The 24,117-nt window shown below is 45.5% G+C and overlaps 1 protein-coding gene across 1 annotated transcript in view; it reads left to right on the top strand.

Moving 5' to 3' along the window:
* The window catches only part of mmp28 (matrix metallopeptidase 28), a 147,244-nt gene that overhangs the window by 108,937 nt on the left and 14,190 nt on the right, over positions 1-24,117 (top strand). Inside the window, exons 4-5 of the mRNA XM_041198347.1 lie at positions 16,840-17,061; positions 20,175-20,420. Coding sequence (XP_041054281.1) covers positions 16,840-17,061; positions 20,175-20,420 — 468 coding nt within the window. The remainder of the gene's footprint in view (positions 1-16,839; positions 17,062-20,174; positions 20,421-24,117) is intronic.

Genomic DNA, 24,117 nt, shown 5'->3' with positions numbered 1-24,117 from the left:
CTCCAAACCCACAGCAATGTGGTTGACTCTAAACTGCCACTCAGTTCAAGGCAATAAAGGATTGGCAGCAAATGTTAGCCTTGTTGATGTCGCCCACGTCATATCACAGAATTGAAAAAACATTAATAATGATTGCACTTCTGCAAATAATTCCTTGGGATTGAAATGCTTTGGAACATCCTGCAGGTTCAGCCTGGGTGTTAATTTTAACCTAACTTTCCCATCAGGAAACTGCCTGGATCAAAATGGTGGGTGAAATCAAATAAAATTGGGCGGCTGAATCAATGCAGCAAGTTTCTTGTTGGTGGGTTAGGTTAAAATAAAGAAAGAACTTGCATTTGTATAGTGCCTTTGAGAGCCTCCAGATGTTCCAAAGTACTTCACGTGGCCAGTGACGTACTTCTTGAAGTGTAATTCCTGTTGTAATGCAGGAGACACAGCGGCCAATTTGCACACAGCAAGATCCCACATATGGCAATTTGATAAACGCCTAGATAATCTGTTGTTAGTTGGGGGATAAATATTGACCTGGGCATTGAGGAGAACCAATGTGGTTAGGATCTTTTATATCCAGCTGAGAGGCCAGATGGGGCCTTGGTTTAACATCTCACCTGAAAGTTGGCATCTTTGACATTACAGCACTCCCTGACCCACTCTGCTGTTCTTTCAATACAGGTTAGAGTTAAAATCCAATGAAATTTGATTAGTGTTAAAGCTGTGTCAGTTTGAGAATAAATTCCTGATTCTGGAGGAGGAGATAATGTTAGTTTTTGGCCAAAATAAGTGAGTTTGGCTGTTGCACCATGTTTTCAGTTGGATTTCTGCTGGATTATTTGCTGCATTGTAAGGTGTCGGATGATGAAATCATGTCTTGTTTGCCCTCAGTGTGCCTTGGAAATTCATCATTGAAAGAATGCAGAGTCTGTCAAAAATCATCCTATTCATTTAAAATAACCTGTCATTTCATCTCCTCGGAGCAAGAACCAGGGTTGACAGTTTTTATCTGCTGGCTATCCAGCTGTCAATTAAACTTTCAGAGAATTGACCCAATATTATTCCAACACTGCAGATAAACAGTTCATTCAGTCATCCCCAAAGGAACATTGCTATATTTTGCTTTGCATTAATTCCTGTTATTTAACCTGCCGCATGCCAAACTTTTCCTCCCCTCCCCCTCCCTTTGAAGAAAAAAGGAGAATATGCATTTATATAGGGCCTTTCAAGTCCTCAGAATATTCCAAAACACCACACATCACCAGTTTGAAAGTGTAGTTACTGCTGTTAAGTAGGCAAGCATGACAACGAGCAAGCTCCTCACAAACAGCATGATCCGATAATCTGTTATTCTGATGTTGATTTGAGGGATAACTCCCCTGCATTTTATCGTGATAGCACAAAAATGGGATTTCTTTTTTTTTACATCCACCTGAGAGGACAGATGGGACTTTGGTTTAACTTCTCATCTGAAGGTCGGCACCTCCAGCCATGCAGCACTCCCTCAGTACTGCACAGGAATGTCAACCCAGATTTTGCACTCAAAACTCCAAATGAGTTTGAACCTGCCAGCTTCAAATTAGCAGTTGAGAATTTTACCACTGATCCAGGACTGACTTAGGGTTGAGACGGCTGACCTGGCTGGCTACGCTATCTTCCTCTTCCTCCAGCAATCTTTCCCAGTTCTGCTTCCCAGGAAAATGCTGCCCCTTGGCAGAATTTTACGTTCTGCGGGCGGGCACCCACCTGACCCGATCAGGCATAAAATCATGCAAGATGGTGTTGGGTGAGCGTGACGGATGTGTGCGGCAGTCAAAAGTGCACCCACCAACAATTAAGTGGGCAATTAAGCTCATTAATTGCACAATTGAAGCGATTTTTTTTTTTTATGGCCTGTCCAACCTTACGGTTGGTGGATGGGCCAATCGGCCAGGCGGGCTTCACATTTTTCATGAAACCTCATCCATTAGGAAATAAAATAAAAAGCTATACCTGGGAACAGCATTTTTGTGATGTATGAATGGGAGAACGGTGGGAGACTGATTGACTTCGTCTGTCTGCCCATCTCCCTTCCCTCCTTCTCTGCATCTTTGCTGAGCCTCAGATTCGTTAGTGGTATTGCTTTGATGAACTGCAGTTTGAACCTCTGCCGCTGGCTAACTCTTCACCCGAGTCCTGGGCCTGCATTTAGCGTTAGCAATGGGTTCCCACACCGACCCCACCAAACTCAAAAAGTTAGAGAATCGGTGGGAGCCCTGGTTCACTTCTATGGGTGAGGCCCGTTGCTATTTAATTGTCTTCAGGCTAGTGGTGGCTATTGCCTGTGATGCACCCCTGCTCAGGGGTGGGTTGGGGCGGGGGTTGGGGTGCAGGGGGTTCAGGGGCAAGGGCAGTTTTCGGCAGCAACCCCCCTTCCCAATGTGTGATGTCTTTTGATTGGTCATTGACAATGAGGGACCCCACTAGAAGGCCCCAGGCAAATCCAGCAGGGTATGTTGGGCAGCCTTCAGGAGGCACAGGGAAGCCATGTGAGTCCCATTAAATACCGGAGTCACCACTAAATTCTGGTGGGCTCAGGGGTAATCGCTCTCAAGTGGTTCGTTAATGAGCCTAAATGACAACCTACTGCCGGCATGTGGGATTCCTGCATCAAGCCCTTCCTGCCCTCAATTTATGTGGGGACGGTTTTCCTGACCGGGAATCCGATGTGGGTGCGCTCCTCCCTGATTCTCCCTGCAACCGCCCCCCCCCCTCCTCCGGCCGTTAGCATGCCCGCTCTGGCAGGCTCCATTAAATTCCGCCTCTGGTCTCACAGGCTGCCGGAGATTACTTCAGCAGCTGCTGGGCCCGTGGGAGTAAGCAGGCCCTTACAACTGATGAAAACCACGCTGCTGAAAAAATTGTCAAAACTGATTAATTCTGGAGCTTTGGGAATCGCAGTCAGGAATCTAGGTGTCCAAGCATCCCTGGGAATTTTTGGAAAGGATGTTTGTGGTCACTGATTAGGAACAGCACAGGAATCTCTGTGTAAGCAACCCATTTCCTAACCCAGGAGAAAACTGCAAGAACCGAAACCTTCCACAAAAATCATGTACTGTACTTGCACAATTGAGGCCTTATTTGAAAATGATACTTAGCTGACTCCATCAGTGCTGTGGTCAGAAATTCCCCCATATTACTAACATTGTATGTCTGGAAACTTCTGAACCCTATGGAGTAACAAAGTACCAGATTCAATTGCACCTGCCTGCTTCCCTGCCCCCCTCCCCCCACTAACCCTGCCACCTCCCCCATGTCTCTGCTGGCACAGTGGAGTCATGGAGACTCCAGGTGCCTTCGTAAAGGCAGGTGGGAGCTGGATCTGGAAGTTCCCCCACCGACCCCTCCCCCCCATTTCTGACACTTCCCTATTTTCACCAAAGGTCAGGGAATGGGGGGCGGGAGTGGCTCCCGCCTGTGGGAATTCCAAACTCAGCAGGGCCATTTGAACTCCGCGCTGTATTCATACAGACCCCGTTTTTGCTTGAGCAAGGGCCTTATCCCGTAATGTGGGAGTGAACAATCTTTAGAGAAGTCATAAGTGCTCTTGAAAGATAAAGTCTGCAGAACTGTCAAGCTGTCAAGTTATTTAACTGGCCAGCCCTTTAAAAATGGAAAAAAAATAACGGCCTGTTTGTGTCTGTGAGAGTTGAATAAAATCTGTTCTAGCAGTTTCAATAGCCTTTTGTTGACATAACCCTGAATGCTATCATTGGAGCATTATTAACCCTTGGCTGCTTTCTACAACCAATCATTAACACAGTGGGAGGGAATGGGGTGTTGTGAGGTCACAATTTGATTGATAACTCAAAGAGGTGATTAATAGATTAGCTATCTTTGATATAGGGTTATTGATACAAGTCTGATTGTTTTGATAAAGAATTAAGTTGTTGAAGGGTGGATTTTAAGGAGAGTTTCAATGGGAGAGAGCAAGTTGCAGAGTTGAAGAGAGTTAGGAGGTCACCGCATGGACGTGTGTCCACAGCAGGAGGAGGCAGGTTCAACTGAGTTCCCCAGCGCTCAGAGGACTGCTGGGGATCAGGCACCTGTGATGTTTAAGCCACATGACAAGCCCCTGGATTCAGCCTTCCAACTTATTGTGGAGAGTCAGCAGAGCTGTTGAAAGCCCTCAACAGAGTCATGCGAGTTGGAAGACTGTATCCGCCTTTTCTCTGTGCGATATGGAGGTCTCCATGGAAGGATGATGAATACCATGGAGACCCTGGTTCAGCAGAATGCGGAGATATGCGAAGACCTGCACTCCACTGCAGTAGCCATGGGTGAGTTCCTGCAGTGGCAACATGAGAGGCAAAAGGGGCACCTCAACATGTCCCCAGGTGCTCCTTCCCCTCAAAGGGTCAGGCCCAGGCCTTTGAAAGGAGGAGGAGCAGCAGCTGGACACCCCTGGGCCATCCACTCAGGAATCTCAGGCTGTGCTTTCCCTCCGAGCCCCCTTTGCCTGTGATCCCTTCAAACTCGTCCTCTGTCACCGCAGAGGGAACTGCTGCCCACAGGAGGACAGTCAAAGCATCTGGGGCCCTCAAGGCCTGAGCTCTCCAGAGGACTCAAGCCGCAATCATCAGAGGCAATGGGGTCAACCATCGCACAAACTGTCTCCACCCCTGCTGCGGATGTCAGGGCAGCACCTAGAAGTGGTAGGCATAGAAAAGTTAAGAATTTCTGATCACAGGTGGTTGTACGGGTGAACACATTTTGTCATTTTATAATCTGAAATTATATTCACCTTTACTGAATAATGTGTAATGGTGACTTTCAGCTTCTTTTACAGGCTTCACGAGTCCTTTCCCTTGCATAATGCGCCCACCCACCGTCCCCCCTCCCAAACCACTAACATTTCAGCAGCATGAAGCCGGCCCATGAGATTCTGGAGGGAGCAGTGTGTGTGTGCGGCAGGGCCTTTCGGAGCCTCGTGCAATCATTCTCCCATGCATGTGGATCCTTCCCACATCACACTCACCTCAATGTCCTGAACGTTTTCAATGCTGCCTGCTGAGGTTCACTTTCAGTTGTCCATCTGAGCTGACCTGCATCTCCGCCCACCCACTGCTCTCACTCCCATGCAGCACCTGTTCTCACCCACCATGAGGCTCTGCTCACTTTCGATATTAGAAGCATGGTGCTGGTAAAGTTTGTCTTCAGCTCCCCCATCATTTCCTCTCGCCTAGTCATCCATGTTCTTTTCCCCATCACTGCCGAGCCCCCTGGCATCACCTTCCACCTCTACATCATCACCTACCAGCCAGAACGCTTTTCTTTCCAGGATGTCCAGGTGAATGTGCACATTCTCTACCTTCCTGAGAATCCCACCCCCATCCATACTGATCTCCCTGACCTCCTCCTCCCACCCCCCCCAGGGTTTGTGTCTGCTTCCAAATTTCCACCAACCACTCTCGCTGCCCCTTCTTCTGCTACAGCCGCACCCTCAGCCTCCCACCTTACCACCTCCCTCTGCCCTCTCACATTCTCACCATTCCCTCCTACCATGCCCACCTTCATTTTGCTCACCAGGAAGCAGTCATCAACCCCACAGACTCCTTCCTTGCATGTTCACCTGCACATCCCCCCGCACCCCCTCTCCTTCCTCCTTCCTCCACCCTTACTCCTTCCACATGCAAACTCCTTCCTTCCTGTGGACTCCCTCTGCTCTGTGGACTCCTTCCTCCACCCAGATTCCCTCCTCCCCCTGGACTCTTTTCCCCCTCCAAACTCCTTCCTTCACCTGAAGTCCTTCCCCTTTCTGAACTCCTTCCTCCCCTTGGACTTTTGCCTCTTCCAAACTCCTTCACCCCTCTGAACTCCTTCCTCCCTCCGAACCCCTTCCCTTACACCTTTCTCCCCCTTACACCTACCTCCTCAGTCACTGCATTCTGCCCTGTTACATCCTCCTCCTCCCATACTCCCTACCCCCCACAACTTTGCCAACCCCCTACACCCGACACCTTCGTTCCCCCACTCCCAACCTCATCTCGTCCCGATATACCTTCCTCTCCCAGTCAAACCTGGACCTTCCCCTCCACTACCTCGACGATCACCCATAGCAGACCATGGTCAAGACACTGATGTCCCGAAGCAGATCCCAGACATCAGTGGTGACCTTCCAACTTCTGTGAGCTGCTTCCCAGTGGAGCTAGGTCCATCAGGATCCACCCAGCATACGATGCACATGTTCCTCCAGGATCCTCTAGCTGTCAGGCTCCAGCATCTTCTGCTCCTCAGATGTCCGCAATGTGAGCAAGGCCCTGACAATAAATCCCGACTTCTGCATGTCAGACCTGTCAAGGTGTGTTCTGCACTGTCCTGTTTTCCTGCCAACATGGGCGGTAAATTTGATGCGGGGGGGGGGGATGATTCCGGTGAGCTGGGCTTATAATTAGTTGCAGATGTATTAAAATAACGTTCCTGCATCTGGTGGCGGGAAACGCAGCCCATTGTTGATGGGTGGAGCAGATGATCGCAAACTGCTTCACGACATTGTGAAACCGATTTTGGCCTTCCCGCCATATTGTCCGCTCATGCCCACCATGAAGCCTGACACCAACGAGGATGGAAAATTCCCCCCAAAGATAACTGGCATGTCCATGGCAGACACATCTGACTAACAGTGCCAGCCTGCCCTGGAAAACACTAGAGTTAGAGAGGTGAGCATTGGATCACTTGGCCACTTCGACCAGCCAGTGAACATGAGAAATATATTTGCCTTTGAACTGATTCTCGTGACGTCTGTCCTCTTGAGGAATATGAAAACTCATTATTCGTGAGCAATGCAGATGTCATACATCCTGCCTCATTTGGAAAGAGCATAAGCATCACTTTATTATCATCATCTGGGGATTCATTTGTAACCAGATTATATGAGTGTACATGTGGATCATTCATTATTCATTAAGTTTTCTATTCCTCTTTCTCTTAGTTCCCTCTGCAACAAGGCAAGTGTGGGTTGGAGTATTGGCGATACAATGTCATGACTGTCCCTGACACATGCTCCCATTGAGTGCACCTCCTTCGCTGGGAGGGAGAGATATGAGATGAACCCAACAGATCCCTGCTTTACTAGGCACTGTATTATCCCGGAAAGCTTAGCTAAACCTGACTCTGGTTCATTCTTCATCTAGTTTCCAGTTTCTCTAATTATTGCCCCGGTTCAGGGGCCCATCATGGCTGTGACATCTTGTTTGATGTGGCACGTCGGAGTGGAGGTCTCGAGCTTTCTGTCAAGGACCTCTTTGTCACTCTTGCATGGTGTTGTGTTGATGACAGAGTTTTGAGGAAAAGTCTGGCTCTGGGGTTATCAACTCTGGTTGGACATATTCCTGGAGGTATCGCCACATGAACACCCGTCTCCAACTGCCCCAACCCTGTGCTCTGACCATTGGTCACCAACACAACCATCTTCACGTTTAGGCTCAATTGGATGATTCTTGACTGCCAGTCAGTGTTCCTCAACACCAAACATCTCTCATTTTTAGAAGTAATAAACAAAAGTGTTCAAATAAAATGAAAAATAATTAATTTTTCTCTAGTTACTGCAAGTATAGTCCAGGGGGTTAATGTTTAATATCTTTAAGTGTCCAGGACAATCCTGGAGGATCGGAAACCCCATCTAGGTCCCAGTAGAGCCCGAGGCTCATAGTCTTTTCATGCAAGTCAGGCAACTGCCAAGATGATCCTGTCAAGTCGATTTATATTGTTTTGGAACAATCTAACCTAGGTGGCTCAATAAGAGAGACTGGTGGCCTATGGGGTGTGATAACTCTGAGTTGCCTTCCTGCTGTCATCTGCCTTCTTCCTCAGTTTCCTCTGTAGTTATTGAGCCGCAGAACTTGTGTCATTATTCCAAGAGTTCAAGTCACTGACTGCTTGTCCCTTTGCACGCAGTTCAGAAGCTAATGGACGTTATCTGCCTCGCTCCTTAGTGGAAATGACTTTCAGAAGAAGCCTGGAATTAAAGTCAGGGGGTGATTTTTTCTCATTATTGTGCTGAGATAAACACTTTTGGCCCAGACAAAGGTTTTTATTCTTTGAGCTTGCTTTTAGATACTTTGAAGTTAATTGTTTTTTGGTGGAATGGTGCATGCATAATTAGTAACAATAAGGCCGGAGTTTGAAAGGTTAGAAATTCAAACTTTAGAGGTGAGGTCTTATTTTAAAAAGACTTGGTAGTGTGATTTAAAATTTTTAACTTGCCAGGAGTGGGGCAGCCCTGTAACACACAAGAAAGTCGGAAGCCAGTGTTGTTTAGGAGTCTTAATGTGACATTCCCCATCCAGAAGTCCTTTCTTTTTCATATCACCATAGCTGCTTACAGTGATTCTCTTCATTCTCCCAATGGCTCATTAATCCTTCTTTTTCTTAGGCAGCCCCTCAGGATCGAGGATGACTTGCTTCCACTCGGTTCTATGGGTTCTGAGATGGCTGACGGGTCCGGCGTGTGATCTGCAGTTGTGACACATGCAAAACATGTGGTGCTTGAAGGGCTGGGTAGACGAGTTATTGGGATGTTTTTGTGCTCCCTCTGACAGCTCAACTTTGCCTCTGCACCTTCCTGCTGAAGCCTTTCAATCTGCTCAGTGCCTTCCCGAATAAGCCTTCTCCATTTTGGTCTGTCACAAGCTGGGGTCTCCCGTGAGTTGACGGGAGATGTTTTATCTCTTCAGGGATATTTGAGGACATCCCTAAAGCATTTCCACTGCCCTCCTGGGAGTCGCCTGCAGTTGTTTAGGGAATCTGGTGTCAGGCATATGGACAATGTGCGCCACCCAGTGGAGCTGGTTTTGAGTGATAAGCACCTCGATGATGGGTGAGTTGGTTTGGGAGAGGACACTGCCGTTGGATTGCTTTTCTTGCCACGAGATTTGGAGGATCTTACGAAGGTATTGCTGATTGTACTTCTTCAGTGCTTTGAGGTACCTGCTTAGGTCATCCAAGTCACTGAAGCATATAGGAGTGCAGGGATCACTGCTGCCTGGTATAACGCATCCTCAGTCTCGGGTTTGAGATCCTGGTCCTCAAATACTTTTTTCCTCAGTTGGCCAAAGGCTGAGCTGGCACCTTAGATGTGATGATGAATTTTGTCATCTATGTCAGCCTTTGTAAACAGGAGGCTTCCAAGACAGGGAAAGTAGTACATGTTTTCCAGGATCTTGCTGTTGGTGTTAATTGAGGGGGGGGGTATTGATGTTGGAGCTGGTTGGAAGAGGACCTTAGTTTACTGGGTGTTTGGTGAAAGGCCCATTTTCTCTTATTCTTCAGAGAAGGAGTCGACAGTGACCTGGAGCTCAGTTTCTGAGCGAGAGCGCACACAATCATCATCTACACACTGAAGTCAATGGCTGAGGTGGACTGGTTTGATTTTGGGTTGAAGGTGGTGTAGGTTGAACAGTTTCCCCATCTGTTCTGTAGATTATCTCCAGGTCTGTGGGGAATTTGCTGGAGGTGAGGTGCAGTATTGCAGTGAGTAAAATGGAGAAGAGGGTTGGTACAATGACACAGCCTTGTCTGACCCGAGTTTTTACTGAGATAGGGTTTATGGTGGTTTCATTGGTGAGGATCACGGCTTGCATGTCATCATGGAGTAGGCGAAGAATGGTGACAAATTTCTGATGCAGCCAGAGGAGGATACTCCATTTGCAGAGGATGCTCCATAAGCCTTTAGGTTGACATCTACAGCTTTTATGAAGTCGAGCAAGGCCATGTGTAGAAGTTGGTGCTGTTCATTGCTTTTTTCTTGGATTTGTCGTGCAGTGAATATCATGTCTGTGGTGCCTCTCGATGGGCAAAATCCGCCTTATCTGATCTATCATCTCAATCAGTGGAACCCCCAAACAACCCAGGCAACAGAAACTATGCTGCAAGAAGAGTAACATCGAGGGCCTTAAAGATCCCATCAAGGCAATCGTTGGCATCTCAGTCGGCACCTTACTGCCAACCTCTCAACCTCCAGTCACCAGGAGCTACAGTGTGCCCACAGAGACCACCATAATAAGCACCCGTGAAGAGGTTCTTGGACCAGGGAATATCGTGACCGGCTTGATGAAAATGACCAAGCGATACCGGGCCTTACTGAGCATGAGCGCAGTGCTTTCACAGACTGGAAACTTCACCACAGCGCAAGAGAAAAGCAGCTGCCCTACAGGTGTCTGAAGGCAGCGGCACAGCAAAAAACCAGCGACATAAAGAACAAATGGTGGGTAGAAAGAGCACTCGAGATCCAACAGTTGATGGACACCAATGACATGCTCAGTTTCTTCAGCACTGTCAAGCCCATTCATGGCCCTAGCAGCCAAGGATCCTGCTGAGAACTAAGCATGGAGGGGAGCCCACCAAAGACAGGAGGGGCAGTCAGTTCTCATCAGAAAGAACATTTGGAAGTACTCCTCAACTGAGATTCTGTCTTTGAACATACAAACATATGAAATAGGAGCAGGAGTAGGCCATTCGGCCCCTCGAGCCTGCTCTGCCGTTCATTAAGATCATGTTTGATCAGTTGGTGTTTCAAATTCCACATTCCCATCTACCCCTGATAACCTTTAATTTCCTTGCCTAACAAGAATCAATCTACAATAAAGGCAAAATACTGCGGATGCTGGAAATCTGAAACAGAAACAAAAAATGCTGGAAAAACTCAGCAGGTTTGACAGCATCTGTAGAGAGAATGACAGAGTTAACATTTCAAGTCCGTATGATTCTTCTTCAGAGTTGAATCAATCTACCTCTGCCTTAAAAATATTCAATGTCCCCACCTCTACTGCATTCTGAGGCAGAGTTCCAGAGTCGCATAACCCTCTGAAGGAAAATCATTCTGCTCATCTCTGTGCTAAAAGGGCGACCCCTTATTTTAAAACAATGTCCCCTAGTTCTGGAATCACTGACCAGAGGAAACATCCTTTCGTGTCCACCTTGTCAATACCGTTCAGATCTTGTATACTTCAATCAAGTCACCCCTCACTCTTCTAAATTCCAGTGGAAACAAACCCGGTCTGTCCAACCTTTCCTCAAAAAACAACAGACTCATTCCAGGTATCAATCCTATATCTTGAATGTCCTCAACTTCATTCCTCAATATCCCATTTGGCTCAGTCTCATCACTACCTGAGTCTGGAACAAAGTCAACAAAGCCATCTGACAGCTGAAAATCACAAAGCCCCTGGAATCACGGCTGAAATCTTGAAACATGATGGAGATACATTCCTGGCACAGCTGTACAACCTCATTTCCCTCATCTGGGAAGAAGAATGCAGGCTGGGGGATCTTGGGGAGGCTGTGATCGTGATTATATTCAAGAAAGAAGAGAAGTCTGATTGCATTAACTACAGAGGAGTCTCCCTGCTGTCAGAAAGGGACGATTGTTGGAAGAACCTTCCTCAACCACCTGCTCACGACGGTCAAAGAATATTGATTCTCTGAGTAAGTTGTCCAGTTTAGGAAGGTTGCAGGTGCAATTGCTGGTCTGACTGACAGCAGAGTTGCAGAAAAACCATTATAGATGATCCACAGGGTTAGAGAGAGGTAAAGTCAGGTATGATTGTACGGGATTTCTGGGTTTGTTGTGTGTGACTTCAGATATTGACAGTGATTTCTCCCAAGATTAAATAGTTGAGGTTCACATCTGAATAATGGCCAACTGAGCAAGGTGTAGCAAATGGTTTAAGCTGGCATGTAGGTTGAAAAAAGCATCGTTCCTTTATTCCAGTAGCATAAAAAAACTATGTAAACTGTCAAGAGAAAGCGTAACTCCAAGGAACAACTATTTACAGAAAATATTCACTGCTAATGTTCCAGATCTCTGTCCTAGTTAGGCCTTGGCTCCTCAGTGCTCACCAGGTTTGTTCAGGCTTGTCCTACTGCCCAGCTCTTGGCTGCAGTCCTCTTCCCCTCTCCTTGAGGCTTCTCAGACTCCGGGGTGCTGCCAGTCGGTCTGACTAGGTCCCTATTCTCATTCGTGGCTCTTCAGCCACTCTCTCAAGGGCTTCAGGCTGCCCTGGATTCCTGCACACTGCCACTCACAAGTCCTGGCTGCTTTTTCCCTCATCTCACGGCATCTGGCTTCGCCATCAGCTTGTCAAAGACACCGCTCTCTGCAGGGAGGGGCCCACAGGAGCCAACCAGTTTCCCTAATCAGTGCACACTCCAACATTGCCACCTGTTGCCAGAGGCCCTGGTACAAAAGTATCCAAGAGGTGTGACTGCCCAAAAAACTGTCTTGACACAAAGAGTAAACGACATCAGGGAAGGGAACTAAAGCAGTTTTCTTATTTTTAGTGTCAAACCATAGAAACACATCTCAGTTTGGTCACTGAGGCGTCCAAACAATTGCCTAAAAAGAAAATGTCAGTTGGTGGTTGGGCTGTGCAGTGGCTGAGCGATCTACCAGGACACATGCCTTAGGCTCAGTTTTGCACAAATTGACTGAAGGGCTCCCATTTTTGAAAAGGGCAGAAATAAAATGAGTGAGTTTAGAAAGTTTCACAGTTCCTGCAGCTCACTTGACCATGAAGCAGCACTAAGAAAGAGCACAAGGATCAGCCACATTGTGAATGGAAATTTCACCCTGGCCCAATGTGGGGGAGGGGTTCGTCTGAGGCAGAGGCAGTGTCGAGGGAGCTTTATACTACCTGAAACATACTTTGAACCGGAGCTAATGGTGCTTGATGAGTGGCAATGGGTTCTTGCCCTCAGCAGCAGCACCCTTCACACAAAAATTTACACATTAACAACTCAAGATCTGAAACTATTACTGATTCTGTGTTTGTGGAGGCGGGGGCGGGTCGGGAGTCTGGATAAACATAAACTCAGTGCTTTACTTGCTGTTTCTCTGGGAATCTACAGTTTAGAATTTTGCACCAAACTCATTGTTTACTTAGCTTCCAGTAAAAGTGCAGGAACTGCCTTATCTTCTGGAGAGCTGTGATTATTCCAACTGGGAACCATTCCATACTGATCTTTCAGACAGTGCTGTGGTTGACATTTAATCTTTTGCTCATACTTAAATTGGCTGAAGTGGTACGCTATAAAAAAAACTCAGCCAATAAATAAAACTTCCAAACCTCCAACCTTCTGCATTGCCCAAGAAGTACAACTGGATCTGTCATCTCCCAAATCAAAAGAGGACTTCCTGTCACTTTGTAGTGATTATCTTGCAGAAATTGCTGTACATTCCAACGTTCAGTTCTTTGTGATCGTTCAAGCCTTACTTCCTTCCATTGGACAGCCTGGCTCCCTTCAAAGTGAGGGGGGTGGGGGGGAGGAGGGGCAGCAGTGAAAAGTGCAAGTTATGTCTTTATTGGGTGTGATTTTAAAATAACTAGGTTTAAACGGGAGGTTGCCTTCTCTTTGGATCCAAATTGGGAGATGCAGACACTCAATTTGTGGGGAAGAAAGTTAACATGGGATTCCACCTGATGTTAAGGGTATAAGGCTTGACAGACATGTAATTTCTTGGCTATCCCAGGGACTGTGATTTGATTCCTATCTATTGACTTCATTATAAAGTGTGGTTTGAGGTCGGCGTCGATATCAAGGAGCAAGACACTTGCTCTGATGCCTAATTCAGTGGAAGCTGGTGCTTGATACCATCTTCAAGGAATGAGCTTCAACTTCAAAGGGAATACATTCTTATAACAGGGGGAACTTCCTTACTGTGGACATCAGAAACTTCACTGGGTTGTAATCTAGTTTAACTGGATCCCACCTCATTTTCTCTGCATCCCCACCACCACCCCACCTGAATATTGGGTGAGACAAAAAGGAACGTTCATTTTCAAGTATTAATTCCAGAGGCTGAATTGAGTTATTGAGCTAGAAGTATTCTGAAAAGTTTGCACTTATCAAAAGGCCTGTGAATAAAGATGATCATGTTCAAATACGCAAAGCTGAGAGAATAGTTAGAAACAGGTCATTTGCAGTGATTGAGGAGAAGGTATGTGATCAAATGAAAGAGGTTTAAAACAGAATAAGAAAACTTCATTACACTGAGGGTAGTGAGGCTGTGGCACCAACTACCAGAGTTAATGATTGACACAGGGAGCGGGCCAAGCTATTAACCTAGCACTTCATCCCAGTTATTACCGAACTTGGAGCCACTGACTGATTATGTGAAAGACCTTGTTGTGTTACATTGCAATGGAATTACTCTCCAAAAGCCAGACTCAGTCAGCATGAGATATGAACTGTGAATATTTGAAGAATGCTCATTAGGCCCTGTGTTTGTTTTTTTATATATTCTTTGATGTGACGTGGGTATCAGTGGCAAGGCCAGCATTTGTTTCCCATCACTAATTGCCCTTGAACTGAGTGGCTTCCTAGGCTATTTCAGAGGGCACTTATGAGTCAACTGCATTGCTGTGGATCTGGAGTCACATGTAGGCTAGACCAGGTGAGGGTGGCACGAAAGTGAACCAGATGGTTTTTACAACAATTGATGATGGCTTCATGATCACCATCACTAAGGCTAATTTATGTTCCAGATTTATTAGCTGAATTTAAATTCCACTAGCTGCTGTGGTGGGGTTTGAACCCATGTCCCCAGTGTATGAACTTGGGCCTCTGGATTACTAGCCTGGTGGCATTACCACTAAGCCATCATCTCCCCCAAGTTGTACTCATGAGTGTTTCAATGTTAGCCCCAGGGGATCTCTAAGGTAAGGATATGTGAGATGGAATGAGCTGCATTGCTGGAGTGATATTTCAGGTTGTATCCTTCAAGCATTTGATGTCTGTAGTTATACGTCTGCTAAGTGCTGTGTCGTGCTGGATGTTGAACCTTTATGAAGCTGTCTTTGGCCTGATTTTTTTGTTGCTGTTCTCCAGTTAAATAGGGAAGGTTAAAGCCACTGAAAAACAACAATATGGTTGAGAATAAAGCTCTAACCTTTGGTCATTGCCCATCCACCATAAGCCAGGCCAAATTTCCATTCGTAGCTATGCCACTGGGGGCTATGAAGATAAAAATCTAAATGTTTTGTAAATGCTTTATCATTAACAATGAACTTGGCTGTCCTTCTCATTTCCTTATGCTTGTCCTTGCCCTCACACAAATACACCCGACATCACCCATACACCTCTGACCAGAGTCACACCACTTCTACTTTCTAACTGTCCTCTTCATGACCATATTCTCCACATTGTGCCCTTCACTTCATGCCTTTTCAGGCTTAGGTTAAGAATTCACCATGTGAGGATCCCTAGCAGAGGAGCAGATCTCTGAGATAGAAGCAGAAAATGCTGGAAAAACTCAGCAGGTCTAGCAGCATCTGTGGAGAGGAATACAGAGTTAACGTTTCAAGTCTGTCTGGGTCCTAACAAAACGTTAACCTTGTTTCTCTGTCCACAGATGCTGTCAGACCTGCTGAGTTTTCCCTGCATTTTCTGCTTCTATTTCCAATTTCCAGCATCCGCAGTATTTTGCTTTTATCTTAGCAGATCTCTGAGGTTTGGTGGGATGGTGTTTCTGCATGAATCTGGGATTAACCATCTCTTGCTCTGCCTCAGCTCATCTGCTGCAAAAACTCACAACTGTGTCTTTGTTACCTCTAAACTTGACTATTCCAATGCTCTTTTTGCCAGCTACCCATCTTTCACTTTCTCTATCACAGCTGCCCACATCCTAACTCGCATCAAGTCCCGTTCACCCTTCACCCCTATGCTCACTGACCTATATTGGATCCTTATCCACCAACACCTCGACTTCTAAGTTCTCACCCTTGTGTTCAAATTCTTCCATGGCCTCACCCCTCCCTATAGCTGTAACCTCCTCCAGCTCCATAACCTTCTGGGAATTCTGTGCTTGTCCAACATTGGCCTCTTGTGCAGCACTGATTTTCTTCACAGCACCATCGGTAGCCATGCCTTCAGCTGCCCAGATCTTAGGAACATAGGAATTAGAAAGGAGTAAGCCCTTCAGCCCTTCGAGCCTGCTCCACCATTCAACAAGATCATAGCTGATCTAGTTGTGGTCCCAGCTGCACTTTACTATTTGACCCCATAACCCTTGACTCCCTTGCCTACCTTAAGCTCCTGCATTCCCCCTCTAAAATTCTCTATTTCTCCCATCCCCTTTAAGGCATTCCTTAAATACTAACTCTTTGTCCAAGCTTTTAGTCATGCACCCTAATATCACTCTCTTTGGCTCAGTGTAAATTTTGTTTGTTCTTCTCCAGGTTTAATGGACAAGAATTGCCCATGTCCATTCTGAAGTGGTGTCAGATGTGGCCCAGTGGTAGTGCCCTCACCCCTGAGTCGGAAGGTCATAGCATTAAGTCCCACTCGCAAGGTGCGAACACCTAATCTAGGCTGAAATTCCAGTGCAGTACTGAGCGAGTGCTGCACTGTTGGAGGTGCTGTCTTTCAGATGAAATGTTACATTGAGAGTCCTATCTGCCATTTCAAGTGTATGTCTTACAGAGTGTACAATCTTGTGGGGCTATTTTGGAGAAGAGCAGGGCAGTTCCTATAGAATTCTTGCCCAATTTTATCCCTCAGCTAACTGAACAAATATGTAACCCTTACCACACTGCTGTTTGTGCTGTGCACAAATTGGCTGTGCTTTTCCTACATTACAACAGCGTTTGCACTTCAAGTTTTTAATTGGCTGTAATGTGCTTTGGGACAACTTGGGGTCATGGAAGGTGCTATAGAAATGCAAGTCTTTCTATTCAATGAAGGCCTGGAGGTGTCCTTCAATCCAGGCGCACATTCTGGAGCATTTTAAGTAATTGATGTGGTAACTGGCTGATGATGCTCTGAGTAACCTCACACTGAATGTCTCTGGTTTTGCCTGCTCCCCTTTAGGAGAAAAATGGTACAAGCACCACTTGACGTACAAGATCATAAACTGGCCCAGGTACCTGGAACAAAACCGGATGAAGATGGCAGTGAAAACAGCTTTCGAGCTGTGGAGCAACGTATCACCCCTGACCTTCTGGGAGGTGATGGACGGCCCTGCGGATATCCGCTTGGCGTTCTACCATGGCGAGCACAATGATGGAATTGGCAATGCTTTCGATGGACCAGGTGCTGACTGCTGTCTCATCGTAAGATTTTTATTTAACATGCAATCTTACTTAGTGTTCGGGTTCCGGTCAGGAACCACAACCAGCAGGGAGAGGCGGAGAAAGTTTTCATGCAGAGTTTCTATGATCTGGAATGCACTGCTTGAAGGGCGGTGGAAGCAACTTCAATAGGAACTTTCAAGGTAGCAATTGGTTATATACTTGAAAAGGAAAATAAAATGCTGGGCTGTGGGGAAAGAGTAGGGAGGAGTGGGGTTAATTGGATAGCGCTTTCAAAAAGCTAACACAGGCCAAATGGCCTTCCTGCTGTGCTGTCTGATTCTATGAGCTGATTCATTAGGCTCACTCTGTTGCTATCTCAACCCTAAACAAAGTGGTTCTCCGGGACTGTTTGAAGAAGTTGACCTCAGTGTTTCCCGGAAAAGAGATTCCTCTGTTTGCTATCTAGTAACCCTCTGAAAGCTCGTGTGTCAATGTCAGGAGAGGAGACTCATCTTTGATGCCCTTCACAGTCAAACAGCTTGCCTACACTCACTGTCTAGGTCAACAGATGAAGTTGGGGTAAGGTATAAAATGTTTACCAGTACTTGTACCTGAACAAAAGCATGTTCCTTCAGCTGAGGTCGGAGGGGAATTGGGTAAAACATCTATTCAGGCCTTTATCGGATGAATGTAAAGACTGGAACCAAACTGGGCAAAAGTCTAAGTGCACCTTTTTAATATTTTAGCCACTGGGATACAATGCAACTCTATGGTTGTGAAATTCTGTTTACCTCTTACTGTTATCACTAAAACTGCGGGTAAGATGGGTTTGAGGTGATATTAAGAAGATTATTTAAGAAGATAGGAAGAAATGTGAAGCTTATATGAAAGCTTACTGAGGCCTTAGTTAGGCTACTGTCTGCAGTTTTGGGCTTCACACAATAGGACAAATATTGAGGCTTTCAAGAGTGTACTGTGCAGGTTCATTAGGAGGCTACTTGGCATGAAGAAATAGAGACACAAGTGGGCAGTTTTCATTGGAACAATGCAGATGAGAGGCTGATTTGATTTAAAATTATAAAAGGAACTTTTACTGAGGTTCCAGCTGGGAAATGGCAGATGCTGGGATACAATCAACCCCCTATATCAACGTCCAACAGTTGAATGGGTGGGTGGACCAAAAGATGCAGGAGTGTGCAAACAGGGCAAGTGAGTAACATCAGAACTAGTGGCTCATGTGGAGGATAAACAGCAATATGGACTGATTAGGCCGAATGACCAGTTTCTGTGTGGGCACAACATTAAAGCACCTTGGGTCAGAAGGGTTAAACTATGGGGACTGGTTGAATAGACTAGGATCCCCTGAGTATAGAAAAATAAGAGGACATCTAAATATGATAAGGTATTTTAAGGATTTGATTGGATGGAGAGAGAGAGAAACCATTTCCTCTGGTGGTGGGGGTACGATGACGTGGGGGGCCGGGTGGGGGTTGGGGGGGCCAGATTGCAGGGGTTGAATGGCCTCCTCCTGCTCCTATTGGCTTAAATATGGTTTCTTATCCCATGGTGCATTAGAATCAATGGATTGTGAACCTAAGGTGTGGTGTTGCGCAGTTTCTCACAGTAAATCTTTGCCCAAGATCTAATCTCCTGACCCAGGATAATTATCTGTTGAGATTCCTATTGAAGAGTTCAGCTACATGGGTATTTAATGTCATGACAATTCTCCAACCTGCATTCCCTTTGATTAATTGCTCCTCTGCTGATGTAGTGAATTTAGCCACAGTTATTCCTAACATTCACCTCTCTAATCATAATTGTGACTCCCCTTGTATCTGGTCCTGCCATCAGAACATCACCATAAGTGCGCTCAAACTCCATTTACAGGCAGCCCCTGACATAGAGCTTCAAACTGGTTTTGAACAACATCTCTGCCTTAATGCTTAGAATGCCAGATACTGACCTGACTGACCCAATCCTCCATCCATCTCTTAAAGAACTGACTCAATCCCTCCATCCATGGCTTAGAAAACTGACCCGATCCCTCCATCCATCCCTTACAAAACTGACCCGATCCCTCCATCCATCCCTTACAAAACTGACCCGATCCCTCCATCCATCCCTTACAAAACTGACCCGATCCCTCCATTCATCCCTTACAAAACTGACCCGATCCCTCCATCCATCCCTTACAAAACTGACCCGATCCCTCCATCCATCCCTTACAAAACTGACCCGATCCCTCCATCCATCCCTTGGAAAACTGACCCGATCCCGTCACCCATCCCTTACAAAACTGACCTGATCCCTCCATCCATCCCTTACAAAACTGACCCGATCCCTCCATCCATCCCTTACAAAACTGACCCGATCCCTCCATCCATCCCTTACAAAACTGACCTGATCCCTCCATCCATCCCTTAGAAAACTGACCCCATCCCTCCATCCAACATTGAAAGAACTGACCTGATCCCTCCATCCGTCCAGTAGAAATCTGACCTGATCCCTCCATCCATCCCTTAGAAAACTGACTCCATCCCTCCATCCATCCATGTAGAACTGACCCAATCCCTCCATCCAACACTGAGAGAACTGACCTGACCTCCAGCAGATGAGAGAGGGGTATATGTAAGGGTCAGCAGTGAAGTTCCCTGTAATTACTTTGTGGAGTGTGTAGGTGATTTATTTAAGTGCACATTCCCTTTAAATATTTTTTGCATGGCAGTGCCCGCACAGTGTTTTAAAGAGAAACTCTTGTGTGCAGCCTGTATAGGGACTTTTGTGTGGTTTAGAGGCATCATTGTTCAGTGGGCATCAGAGCTCTCTGGGCAGAATTGAGGAACACAAAAAGATGTAAAACCGAGTGGTGGCCATTTTTTCTAGGCCTCCTGATCGCAGTGATAAAATGATACAGGGTTTCATTTTCTACCTGGGATTTATGTAACCATAATTTAGGGTCAGACAGCATTCTTTCTGTACTGAGTACTGTATGAATTACCATTCATATTATGGGTACCATTGGGCACTGTATGAATTAATTCCTTACATCATCTTATTTAACATTTTTATGACAGTGTTTGGGTTCCTAGCAATTCTTCTCTGTCCTTAGGTTACTCTCCATATCTGTTGCAGGAGGAGCCTTGGCCCACGCCTTCTTCCCCCGAAGAGGAGAAGCCCATTTTGACAATGCTGAGAGGTGGTCTCTAAACCGTGGCAAAGGGAGGAATCTGTTCATCGTCACCGCACATGAGATTGGCCACACCCTGGGCCTCGAGCACTCTCCTGTTAAAAATGCCTTGATGTCTCCATTTTACAAAAAGCTAGGCCGAGACTTCATCCTAAGCTGGGATGACAAGATGGCCATTCAGAAACTGTATGGTAAGCCTGGGATGCATATGATGTACCTACTCTTGTTCTGTCTCATTTAATCTTTAAAACTATCCAACAAGAGGCAGTCAGGAAACCCTAGTGTTTGGCTTCAGTTAAAAACCTAGGTGAAGGGGTGAGATCCATAATATAAGGTGCCAACATGGTTGCAATATTCTTTTTAAAATTCATTCTAAGGACAGGAGTGCCGCTGGCTGGGCCAGCATTTATTGCCCATCCCTAATGGCCCTTGAGAAGGTGGTGGTGAGCTGCCTTCCTGAGCTACTGCAGCCCATGTGGTGTGGGTACACAATGCTTCTTCTGTAGTTTGATACAACTGAGTGGCTTGCTAGGCCACCTCAGAGGGCATTTAAGAATTAACCATATTACTGCATGTCTGGAGTCACACATAGGCCAGGCCAGGTAAAGATGGCAGAATTCCTTGCCTGAAGGACATTAGTGAACCAGATGGGTATTTGTAACGATCCAATAATTTCATGATCATCATTAATGAGACCAGCAATCTATTCCAAATTTATTAATTAATTGAATTTAACTCTGACAGCAGGTTTGGTGGGATTTGAACTTGTCACTGGAGCATTAGTCCAGGCTTTTGGATTATTAGTCTAGTAATGTTACCACTATAGTATGCCACTAACATGTAGGAGCGAGGTAAGCCACGGACAGATGATGACACCAAGCTACAAATTACAGATTGGAGGAAGAACAGAAGATTGATTGAAGTGAGATTGCACAGTTTGAAGGGCTAGGAAAGGATGGCCAGAGTTGTACAATGATCCGTGTTTTTGGCACATGGAAGGGGAAGAACCCACTAAGGTCTAGGCTGGAAAATTTGGAGCTCAGTAGGAACTATAGAGAAAAGCTCGAGGAGTAATCACAGTAGTGTCAAGAAATAGAAAGACGACGAGGGATGCAATGAAGAAAAGGAGGCTGGAAGCTAGAATTAAGAGAAAATTGGAAAGTAGAAGTTTGGCCCAAGATGTTAAAGGCCAAAGTTCAAATTCCAAGGCTTTTCAGTGAAATCCTCTGTGCCACCCAGGGATGGGAAAGGTCGATGGATTGTGGGAGGATTATTGAAAATTGGAGCTTAGAAGCTCCTCTTAGAACTGTTTTGTTATCCCCACAACACAATGGACCTGGAGCCAATGTTAGTCTGCTACTGATTGGTAATGGAGGTGAGTCAGAGAACAGAGATGGGGACAAGGAGGTAATTATTGGATTTATGGGTGAAGGTTAATGAGGCAGTCCTGCTGGGACCTGAGATTCACAGCAAAGCAAATAGTGAACTGCATTGAATCATGTTAGTTCAGCCTGTTTGAGTAAACTGAAGGGAGTGTGCTCTTGACCTTTCCCACAGGTCTTTGCTGAACAGAAGATAGATTTCCTGTCACCTCAAAAATCCTTCGTGTCTTTAGTTACTTCAGAAGCAATTTGAGTTACCATAGATTCTACAAGTTACACACAGGACTGGGGCCAGGGCAATGGAAATCATTATCGATTTCCACCTGTTTAAATCCTTGACAATGAGGTGGCAGGCTGCTGGCCAGCTTCACACATGAGAGGGGAGTGGTCCATCTGATTCTGTGTTTTTTGTTCACTGTAATATTCACAATACTGTCATAAACTGATCCTGAATACCAGAGAGAGAGAGTTGTAATTTTTTTCCCCTTTATTCTTTCATGGGATGTGGACATCGCTGGCAAAACCAACATTTTTTGCCCTTGAACTGAACATATCATAGGACAGTTAAGAGTCAACCACATTGCTATGGATCCAGAGTCACATGTAGGCCAGACTAGCAGATTCCCTCCCTAAATGATGTTTGTGAACCAGATAGGAATTTACAACAATCAGTAGGCTTATGGTGACATTTATATTCTAGATTTTTTAGCTGAGTTTAAATTCCAGTAGCTGCTATTGTGCGATTTGAACCCATGTCCCCAGAGCATTAGCTTGGGCCTCTGGATTATTAGTTCATTGATATTACCACTAGGCCACCATCAAGCACTAATTTAACCAGGATCTCAGTAACCTAAACCCTAAAGATATGAATGGTTTGTAAATCATACCTGGGCCAGCCTGACATAAACTACTCCCATTTTCAACTAAACTAAGTCAGCTTTGCATTAGATAAAGAATCAGTAATAGTCCCCAGTACTGTTGTGCACGCTCCAAGTGGTTCAAATTGAAGCCCAATGATGTTTAACTTGCTTCCTTTGATCACATTATCTTTACAGATATAGATATAATTCGGCCTGGCCTAATTCATCCATCCACAATGACTCCCACCCCTTATTGCCGCATACAATTAGCTCGTATGTGATTCCAAGATTTTTGGTCCACTCCACCATCTGGAAGTCCATTCTATACATAGATTGCTCTGTGTGTTTATGAAAAACAACCTGAGATTAAGCCTAAGTTTACCTTTACTAGCTTTAACTGACATTCCTTGTCCTACCCTCATAATTTAATTGGAAATAACAATCTCGATTTTCCTTTTTCCCATTCCATAAATAAAAAAAAGAACTCGCATTTATATAGCACCTTTATTGACTCCATGATGTCCCAAAGTGATTTTGAGCCAATGAAGTGCTTTTGAAGTGTATTCACTGTTGTAATATAGGTAATCAATTTGTATAAATTCACCTCTCAGCCTAGTTCTTCCCAGGTTGAACAGCTAACACTTGGAATTGCTCCAAGAATTGGCTTCACCTCCCACTGAACCTTTCTCAGCTGGTCAGTAGCAGATGCCCCAGAGAAATGACATCAGTGCCCATGTTTGCCTTTTCTCTAGTTCTCTGCAACATTACACTGAGAGATTGGAAAACCAAGGAAATTCTACCCCGGATTTCTTCAGTATTTCCTCATCTCATGGAGCACTCCCTCAAGTGATTTGAGTACAACAGACTTTCTCTGGTTCCTTCACATAACAAAATTATCAGACCAGGCAGGGGGAGGGGTTCTTTCCCACTGGTGCGCCAATGGCTGTAGCTGATAAGATTTTCAAAACAGCCTGAGAAACATCTGTAATGCAGCTGATAATTACATTTCGATCTGTGCACAACACTGGAGTGTTAAACCGATAACCGTAAAGTTCTTGGGACAGAACTGGTTATATATTCAGACAGGGAAATTTAGAATTGGAACTGCATGCGCTGTTAAACATGGATCCTTCATTATTTACTATTCTCTTCCTAGCAGACTCCCTCTGCTGGTGCAAGTGTGTATGGTAGCCTCAAGTAGACAAAATATACAATGCAATTTTCAATACGCTACAACTTCCAGGCCTTGAGCCCATCTCTAGTGGATATGTTTTGCCAGTATTGGCTGGATTAACGATAAAAAGGACACAAGACAGATTGGAGGGAAAAGCCTCTTGCTGAGGAAGAGCAAGCAATGTGAATTGGTGTAAATTTGCAGAAGAGGGGGGAAGTGCTAATACCATGTAGGTTATTTTAGTCAACCCATGCACAGAGTACAGCATCCAATTTTTGAAAAGGCACAGCAAAAATTTGAAGTAGGTCAACAAGTGGGTTTTAAACCCCAGCATGGCTACTTTGTGCCATTTGTACCCACTGCCAACAATAAAGTAGCACTGGTCAAATCTGTAAAGATTCCTAAACCCTTTGCCTTCCCCTCCAACCAGTTCCCTGAAGACAATTTTGAGGGTATCTGTGAAGGGGCAGGA

This window comes from Carcharodon carcharias, chromosome 10 (genome assembly GCF_017639515.1).
Source record: "Carcharodon carcharias isolate sCarCar2 chromosome 10, sCarCar2.pri, whole genome shotgun sequence".
NCBI classification, from domain to species: domain Eukaryota; kingdom Metazoa; phylum Chordata; class Chondrichthyes; order Lamniformes; family Lamnidae; genus Carcharodon; species Carcharodon carcharias.
This window is presented reverse-complemented; position numbering and strand designations above follow the sequence as displayed.